The sequence below is a fragment of the Echinops telfairi genome, unplaced genomic scaffold (assembly GCF_000313985.2).
Source record: "Echinops telfairi isolate 266 unplaced genomic scaffold, ASM31398v2 ScPeMD7_5;HRSCAF=22, whole genome shotgun sequence".
NCBI classification, from domain to species: Eukaryota; Metazoa; Chordata; class Mammalia; order Afrosoricida; family Tenrecidae; genus Echinops; species Echinops telfairi.
In genome coordinates, this window is record NW_022103901.1 from 28,471,359 (window position 1) to 28,481,159 (window position 9,801).

The 9,801-nt window shown below is 53.1% G+C and overlaps 1 protein-coding gene across 1 annotated transcript in view; it reads left to right on the plus strand.

Moving 5' to 3' along the window:
• MYH11 (myosin heavy chain 11) overlaps positions 1-9,801 on the plus strand; it is a 127,579-nt gene that overhangs the window by 101,378 nt on the left and 16,400 nt on the right. The window contains exons 23-27 of the mRNA XM_045286010.1: positions 28-151; positions 1,204-1,375; positions 2,587-2,799; positions 4,903-5,047; positions 8,474-8,680. Coding sequence (XP_045141945.1) covers positions 28-151; positions 1,204-1,375; positions 2,587-2,799; positions 4,903-5,047; positions 8,474-8,680 — 861 coding nt within the window. The remainder of the gene's footprint in view (positions 1-27; positions 152-1,203; positions 1,376-2,586; positions 2,800-4,902; positions 5,048-8,473; positions 8,681-9,801) is intronic.

Here is a 9,801-nt window from a genome sequence, read left to right on the forward strand (position 1 = left end):
TTTTCTCCGCCCCCTGCTCCCCCAAAGGAGCGAAAACTCCTTGAAGAGAGAATTAGCGACTTAACGACAAACCTGGCGGAAGAAGAAGAAAAAGCCAAGAATCTCACCAAGCTGAAAAACAAGCACGAATCTATGATCTCAGAACTGGAAGGTAATCCGACTTCCCCAAAGGGAGTCTGAGTGGGTATTTTTAAACAGGAGGACAATCAGAAAGGCCATCTAAGAATGGCAGGTTCTTTCCAGAGTTCCAGGGCGAATCAAGCTCCCAAATGATCCTTCATCCCCAGAGAGCCAGCCTATCCCTGTTGAGTGAACGCTCTCTCCTCGGGACCCGACAGGTTTACAGGTTAACAATAGCAGTCCATCACAGAAGGACAAGTCTGGATGCTGCGACGTCCATGAATGATCTAGCATAGGTGAATGTGTCGTGACCCAAAGGAGCCCTGGTGGCACCGTGGTTAAAGCACTCAGCCACTCGCCGAAAGGCAGGCAGTTGGAACCCACCAGAAAGATGAGACTCTGTGGGGATCACATCTCAGAGACCCTAGCGGGCAGTTGTGCTCCGTCCTAGAGGGCGGAAGTGAGTCGGAATCCACTTGACAGCAGTGGGTCTGGTTTTAAGGAGTCCAGAGCTCATGACTGACTCCCAGGAACTGAAGGGGGCGGGGAAGGGGAGTGCCTGCCTAGGGAGCTCTGAGCTTCTGGGAAGGCTGATGGGAAGATTTGGAATTGGATCGTGATGGGGGCTGCTTCACATGATAAATACCATTAATGCCACTGAGCTGTACAGGTACAACTTGTTGAAATGGTAAATTTTGCTATTTATATTTTTCCGACTCACAGCAACCCTGCTGGACAGGGCAGAACTGTCTCTGTGGGTTTCCAAGACCGTAACTTTTTATGGATGTAGAAAGCCTCGTCTTTCTCCTGAAGAGCAGCTGGTGGTTTTGAACAGCCGAATCTGTGGTTAGCAGCCCGACTTTTAACCACTCTGCCACCAGGGCTCCTGTTATTTGTATTGTTAACCACACGCACCCGTGATCATAAAGGAAGCTTTTCTGCATTTGGAGGGGAATCTATTTTCCTCTTAGGCTAACGGTTTCAGGGATGTTGTTGGCAGGTGGGGGCAGTGTGTGCCTCTCCCCTGAGCAGAAGGCAGCCTCTGGTGGCTTCCACTCCTGACGAGCCCCTGGCTCTTCGCAGTGCGTCTGAAGAAGGAGGAGAAGAGCCGGCAGGAGCTGGAGAAGCTGAAGCGGAAGTTGGAAGGCGAGGCCAGTGACTTCCATGAGCAGATCGCCGACCTCCAGGCTCAGATCGCAGAGCTCAAGGTGCAACTGGCCAAGAAGGAGGAGGAGCTGCAGGCGGCCCTGGCCAGGTAGCACCCCGAGCACGGGGACTGTCACTGTACGTCCACGTGTCCCTGGTGGGGGTGGCGCAGGGTCAGACCACCAGTGAGCCTCCCAACCCTGCTCATACCCCTACCATACCCCAATAACCCGCTTCTTGTCCTGGTAGCCCCCACTGCCCCCTGTCCCCACCCCCCCGACACACACACCCATTCTGACCTAACCTGACTGTGGCTGCGCCCTTATTGCTGTAGTGCAGTCACCTTGCATGAAGTTCAGTCATTGTGTTGAGCAGCCTCCATCCCACCCTCTCCCTGCAGAGCTGTCCCCCGCCCCTTCCTCACTCTGTCCCCCCTGCACCGATCGTGGTCAAACCCGGAGTGAGTTCTTTGTCGGTGTGGTTTCTAATGAACGGTTTGGTTGGCACTTCCTCCGCATGCCACCCATCCCAGTAGCTCGGTCCTATCGAGAAGAGCCGTCCAATCATCACCACCATCAATTTTAGACGCTGTCTTCTTCCTGGCACTCGCTGTGATGCGGAGGGAGTTTTCCTCAGGGAAACTCCGGGAGCAACACTACCCACTCCCCGCCTCCCCGCAGCCCACTCTGTCCCCAGGCCCCCTCTCCACCCACCAGGGGGAGGACCCTGGCCCAGACGGCTCCCCAGGCTTTGCGTGGAGTAGGCGCTCAGCAGGCAAGCAAAGGGAAAAATACTGTTCCATTCGAGAAAGCACCCACGAAACCCTTCCTATAAACAGGGCCGAGGTCGCTGGGGACACACATGGTGTGCTCTCAGCTACTCACCGAAAGGTGATGGCTCAACACCCCTCCCCCTCCCTGGGACCAGAGAAGAAAGGCCTGGTCATCTGCCCCGATGACAGCCACGGAAACCCTGTCGTTGACCCAGGGGGTCACGGGGAGCACGAGTGCACTCAGTGGAAGTGGGGGGCTCTGTGTCTGACTGTGTACCAGGCAGGCACCTTGCTCCGCAGAGTGGAGGCTTGTATTCCATCAACACAGCCCCTCCCGTGGCCTGCTTCTTATGCTAAGTGAGAACTGGACACCCGGTTCCACCGAAGGACCACGCGGCCACACAGAGCAGGAAGGGGTCCTCTCTCTCTGGGGCCACCAGTGAGACACGTTTTGACATCCATGAGATAAGAGTGCTTGGTTCCAGAAATACCTGTGGCCGTGTTGGGAGATGGCAGGGGCCTTAATCCTGGGGGGGTGCTGCTCGTAGGCTGGAAGATGAGATGGCGCAGAAGAACAATGCCCTGAAGAAGATCCGGGAGCTGGAGGGCCACATCTCAGACCTCCAGGAGGACCTGGACTCTGAGCGGGCTGCCAGGAACAAGGCTGAGAAGCAGAAGCGCGACCTGGGGGAGGAGCTGGAGGCACTGAAGACGGAGCTGGAGGACACGCTGGACAGCACCGCCACCCAGCAGGAGCTCAGGTGAGAGCTCAGCACGAGGGGGCACGGCCCCGAGCAAATCCCGACTCGCGGGACCTCGTGGGCGCTACACTGACCTTCCTGCGTCCAGCTGGCTCTACTATGAGGACGACTGTTTTAGATTTCGCTTTGCATCCTAACAATAGTTCATGCTCAAAGACAACCAGGAAAATTACCCACAGCTCACACTGTGGAGTCTGTCCTTCCGTCCTGCTGCACGCAGCCGTCCAGCCGGTCAGTCCTTGGTGGTGCAGATGGTGAGTGCACTTGGTACCCAAATGGTCTCAAGGTCAAGCCCACTCGTGGCACTGCAGAAGAAAGGCCTGGTGATCTACTTTCAGAAAAAAACAGCCATTGAAAACCCCGTGGAGCACATTTCTACTCACATGCACACATGCACACACACGCACACACACACACATGCATGCACTCACACACACAGTAGTGCCAGGTGTCAGAGTTGAGTTGGTGGCACCCTTTTTTTCCATCTAAGTTCTTGTGTTTAATTTCCAAAACAACAGCTATCAATACCAGGCTGCTGGAGCTGGTAAGCACCTAACAGCAATGAGCTTGCTCTTCAGTTACTTTTCCACCCACATATATGTGTATACATCCATTCATACATACACCCGTACATGTGTATACATATACACAAATAGATATGCCTGCACATACATGTACACATGCATGCATGCGTGCACACACACACATACATATGCACACATATGTACATGGGGAAATGGAATTGAAATAGAACTTCAATTCCATTTTCACATGAACTTTTTGAAGTCCTCATGTAAGTATGCATATATGCATGTGTACATATGTATGTATGCACATATGTATGTGTAGATGCATGTATATTGAAATAGAATTTTCCAGGAAATTTTGAAGTCCTCTTGTGTATGTGTCTTAGTGTTTAGTTTCTAAAATCCTGTCGATCACATTTGGGATTGGGGAGTCAAGAGTCACCGCAGACGGACAGCAGTCAGAACACTAAGATCACTTTGCAGGTAATCAATTCTGCTCCAGTGACACTGAGTCCTTTGTTCATTCAACAAACACGGTCACACCTGTGAGAACTGCAGTCTCTGGGCCCACCTCCTTGCTCTGGGACTTTCCACGACAGGGTGCAGTGTGAGCACTTTCTTGGCATTTTTGTCTGGTGGAAAATATCGGTGGCTTCCTTCCCTCCTCAGGTTCCTGCGTCTGCAGGTTTGACTATAAGTGAGTATATTCTGAGCATCTCTCACGTGTCAGCCGTATGCCGGCATTGTGTGCCCTGAGATACAGCCTCACACCTGGGTTTGTGCTACATCAGTTTCCCGTGCCTGGAGGCTACAACACCACAGTCCACCACCCAGAGCCCAGGGCAGTGAGTAAAAGCTCAGACTTGCATTCAGAATCTGGCTCACTTGTGTTGATTGAGAGGCCTTACTACCATCAATGGGCCTCGTAGATTGTCTCATGGGCAAGCTACTCCCTGCCTCGAGCCTTATCCTTCTTGTCATACCTGCCTCTGAAGTGTCTGTAAAGACTCAAGCAGATGGTGTGTCTAAAGCACTTAGCGCAGGGCCTGGCACAGAGTCCAACACAACCACTCAAGCTCAACCAGTTGCCTGTCCGTCTGTCCCGACTCACAGTGACCCCGTGTTTCAGGCAGCACTGTGCTCCGTTTGATTCTCAGGGGCTGGGTTTCCAGAACTAGCTTCCCAGGCCTTCTTCCCAAGGAGTCTCTGGGTGGATTCAAACCGCCGCCCTTCAGGTTCGTAGCCAAGCACTTCATCCTTTGCACCACCCCGGAGCTCCGTGCCACCGTAGAAAGTGCTCTGAACAGCAGTGACACAGTTCTCTGAATGGCATTATTTCCTTTACTTGTTTGATGGGCCTATGAGATATGCTGGGGAGGCAACGTGATGCAATGCTGTTTTATAGCTGAGGACATTTGAGGACATTTCCCAAGGTCACATGACATCCGGCGGGGAGAGTGAAGACTTCCGCTTGGAAGCTCAGGAGTCTGGTGCAGCTCCGGTCCCTGCGCCAACACAGCACCGAGCACCCTTTGTCTCCCCCCAAATGCATCCTCTCTGTCTCCTCCCTGTCCAGGGCCAAGAGGGAGCAGGAGGTGACTGTGCTGAAGAAGGCCCTGGATGAGGAGACGCGGTCCCACGAGGCGCAGGTCCAGGAGATGAGGCAGAAGCACACGCAGGCCGTGGAGGAGCTCACGGAGCAACTGGAGCAGTTCAAGAGGGTAAGCCGGAGAGTCGGGGCACAAGCAGCCGGCCAACAGCCTCCAAGAACCACAGACCAGGACCCAGGGGGCGGATCCCTGGGCAGAGTGTAGCTCTCTGGCCCTTGGAACCCACCCAGAAGCATTTGCAGAGAGGCCGTTCTGACTCAGTCGCCCCGTACATCGCCATGGGAGCAGCCAGCCTCATCTCTCTCCCAAGGAGCAGCTGGCAGGGATTTGAACTGCTGACCTAGTGGTTGGCAGCCCAACACGTGGCACGAGGGCTCCTTTCAGCTGATTTCATTTCACCCGGGGCACTGTTAACAATGCAGAGTTCGAATCTCACCCTCAGTCCTGAGCTCACCCCAGCCTGCCCGTGTCCACTGTCCAGCAGAATCTGAACACTAACCTACACTGGAGAGACCGCTCTGGAGAAGGACTTCCTATTGGGCAGCACGGAGGGGCAGCAAAGAGAGGAAGCTCCTCGACGAGATGGTCTGAGACAGTGACCGCAACAACGGGCTGGAACCTAGGGACAGTGGTCGAGGGTGGCGCAGGACCGGGCAGTGTTTCGTTCTGGTTCACGTAAGGGCGCTACGGGTCAGAACCGACTCAACAGCACCAAACAAGAGCCACGTTTTTTCAGTGCTGTCCATATTTTATACAAATAAGACTCTTTTTTCCCATTTATGTTGCTGGGTGCTGTCAGGTCCGTTCCAGCCCAGGGCAAGCCCTGCATGCACCCCAAACAAGGCAGCACTGCGGGCCCTGCCCCGTCCTCCCAGTGACTGCTGTGTGTGAGCGCGTCGTGGCAGCCCCTGTGTCAGTCCGTCTCCTTGGGGTCTTTTTCTGGTTCACAGACCCTAGCCTAAGCATGATGGCTTTCCCCCGGGACAGGTCCCTTCTGCACTAATGTATGATATGCCTTTCTCCCTTGCAGCGATTTTCCATACTAATGTATGACTGATGTGTAATATACCTTTTCCCCTTTCAATGATTTTCCCTTAAAAAAAAAAACCTTTATTAAAAATATACCTTCTGAATAATTAACCCTCAACACAACAGTCAGGGGAACATGTCCCTTTAAAATTTACAATGGGCGTACGGATTGTGATAAGGGTTGCACTCACTCACTGTCTCTCTCACTCACAGACTCACTCTCACTGTCTCATTCACTCACTGTAAAAAAAAAGAAAGAAAAAGGTTGCATCAGCCCCTAATAAAATGATAAAATAAATAAAGTGTACAATGGGAAGAATGGGGGTCCCAGGAAAGTTGCTAGGGGGTGGATACTGGAGGTGAGCAGAGGCTGAGACCCAGAGCTGCCTTGGGGCGCTCAGCTGCACTGCAGGAATACAGGTCAAGGCTGCGACCCCAGCCCTGCACTTCGGGTGAACTGGGAGCGTGAGCTGTGTTTCACTGCACAGCTCGGTTCTGATTGGGAACTCTTGTTTTACCTGCTTGTTGGAGGACCAGGGATGCAAAGCTCAGCACACATACCTGTAGCCTTGCCATAGCTCTGGAGCGTTCCGTGAGCCCAGGTCCCTTAAAGTGCATGCTCACCTGCCTGCTCTGGGACTCTGAGAGGTGCCTGTTCCTGAGGTCCGGCAGTGCCTGTTTGGGGCAGGGAACTGTTTTCTGGGCAGACGAGAAAGTCAAATGGTATGTCGCCTGTGTACTTGGGACCCACACACTTCCCTTTTTTATTTTTGCCCTGGGAGAAGTCCCCTCCTCTTTCTTGCTCCCCATCCCCCACCGAGCCCCTAGAAACACGCCTGCCTATGGGAACAGCACAGGTCAAATAACCTTCTCCCCCAGGAGTAGCAGTGTGCATTTGATGGTGTCCAAGAAGGAAAACAGGGAGGTGGGGCCCATGGCTACGGCAAACTGGAGAAGGCCCCACCAACAGGGCCGGCCACTCCTTAGATCAGGTTGACTGTACCTTGCAGGGTGGCAAGACTGGTTCCCAGACTTTTTTATGTTGGCATTATTGAGGTTATGTTTTATGCAGCAAGCTCACGATAAGTGTTTGCGTGCAGGGAAACCTTGCCCGTTATTTCCATACTGCATCATACCAATTCTCCTTGTACATGGTCCTGATATCCATTTTCATTTTCTCCCCTGTCTGGTGGATTTAGTGTTAAGCCTGGGCTTTGGTGCCAGCTGACACGGAGGTTTGGCTCCCAGCAATGGACATGCACCAGCCTTCTCTGAGTTTCTGAAATAGGCCCCTCTCCCAATAGGATTCCTTCCCTGCTCTACAAACTGCTTTCCCAAAGGCAGGAAGAAATCACCTCAGAGTGCCCCCCCCCACCTCCCCTTCCTGGCTTCAGCTCTTGCCAAGGCAGCCAGCCCCAGCCCAGGAGGAGGGTGAGCAGGCAAGGCAGCCCCGACGGTTTTCCACCCAGCTGTCTGGCTGCCACATTTGGGCCAGATGAGTGCACTGCCAATGCAGAAGCTGCAGGGTGGGCATGAAAGCCACGAATACAGGAGGTTCGGGCCTGACTGAGCCTTCACAGGGCCCCTGCCCTGGCCAGCTTCACTTGAGGCTGGCACCATGTGACCTGGACCTACTGGGCGATGGCTCCTGTCGCTGTGTGACCAACCTGTGCTTGGGCTGTGGTGACCCTGCCAGCAGGCCGCCAGTATCACTGGGCAGATATAAGCTTCAAGGGAATCCAATGCTCTTAGGTGCAGCCTAAGAACTGCCCCATAGAAATCAATGTTATTTCCAATGACCATGGTACTACCAAACTCAGCCCAGGAATTCTGACCATGACTATACCTTTATTATACAAACAAGATCAAAAGCAACATTTCAGACGATTGAATGAGGGTGGGCGAGGCCCAAGTTCACTTCTGGGAACATCGGGAGACCTGTGCCATGTATGCATGGGTGATGCTGTCCCAGGATCTTTTAATGTACTGTCCTCACTTATGCCCATTTTACGTGTGTTATTGACCCGGGTGTGCTATTTGCAAAAGGCACGTGGCACGGTCAAATACACTGATTTTAAACGTATAGTTCAAAGCAATCTGACAAGTGCATACTCTTGGGTAATCACATTCACAGTCATGATAATGGAACATTAGATATTTCTTTTAAAAAGACAATTTGGGGATTGAGATGTTTATGCTAAATTTCTTTATTGAAATGCTGGCAACAAATTAAAAATTGAAAATGGGGAAGGGGGTGGTGGGGAGTACAGACTGAACCACTAGGACATGAGGAACATTCGGGTATAGCGTTGGGATGCCAGTTTGCAGCTTTAGGAAGACGGGATCCCTGAGATTTTTACCAGCAAGCCTGTCCTGTACCCACTGGGTCCCTGGGTCTGTCCTCTGGTGAGGCAAGGGCAGGGAGGAGGCCCACACAGAGTTACCGTCCTCCCACTCTCTCCGGGCCACAGCAGTCACGCCCTCTGTGCCTTCTGCTTGCTTGTCCAGGCGAAAGCCAACCTGGACAAGAACAAGCAGACGCTGGAGAAGGAGAACGCGGACCTGACGGGGGAGCTGCGGGTCCTGAACCAGGCAAAGCAGGAGGTGGAGCACAAGAAGAAGAAGCTGGAGGTGCAGCTGCAGGAGTTGCAGTCCAAGTGCAGCGACGGGGAGCGGGCCCGCGCCGAGCTCAACGACAGGGTCCACAAGCTGCAGGTGAGGAGCCCGGGCCCAGTGCCCAGCCCGAGGCGGAGGAGGCAGGCAACCTGAAGTCCCTTCGTCTGTAAAAGCAAGCTGGTTTCCTCTAGGTACATTCCTGGAGGGGAAGTCCCGCTACTCAATGTCCGCTTTTAAAACCTTCGTTTGCTCTTTCGAGCAGGCTCTGAGTGCCTCCTGTGTGCTAGGCACCGTGCTCACTCCTGAGGTGCCATAGCAGGGTATCTTCACACCGTCCTTCAGCCTGGCTGGGCTCCGACCCGGGGGTGGAGGGTATTCTAACCACAGCGTGAGAATCTATGTAAGAGTACGCTGGACCAGTGAGGCACGGACTGCACGAAGTGTACACTAGGCCTAGTTTAGGAGCAAGAAGAGCCAGGGAAGGCTTCCCCTAGAGACACGGGGAGTAGACATCTAAGGGGAGCAGACATCGAAGGGGAGCAGCATGTGCAAAGGCCCAGTGGTGGGTGAAGACGTGAGACAAGATCCAGGCAGGCCAGTCCGCTGAAGTGCAGTTAGGAGTTGTACCAAATGGGGCTTCAGAGGTAGGGTGTGGGCAGATGGTACGGGGGCTTTGGGGCCCTGTGATCCAGAGGCTGGTCTTTACCCAGAGGGATGGAAAGTCATTGGTGGATTTTCCACGGAGGAATGACCCAGCATGTTTCTCGTTGGTGCGATTCAGCCTCGAATGGACATATGGCCTGACTTGCCAGTCGTGGGAGATAGTTACACTCGAACTATTTACTGTGCTTTCGGATTAGGACAAGGGAGTGGGGAGCATCAGTATGATTTTCCCAAACACGGCTGGGAGCAGAGGCTTTGCAGTTCTGGGAGGACCGGAGCCAAGCTGATTTGCCAATTGTTGTTGACTATGGGAACCGACAGGCTGGATAGAGGCCTGTGTACCTCCAGAGTGGAGCGCAAGGCAGAGAAGACAGGGGTTTTTTTGGTTTTGCATTTGGTTCAAGCCATTATGGATCAATAAAAAAATGGGACCCTGGTCGATGCTCAGAAGTGCTTCTTTCTTTTTTTTTTTTAAATCAATTTATTGGGGCTTATACAATTCATCACAATACATAGATCAATTGTGTAAAGCCCATCTATACATTTGTTGCCCTCAT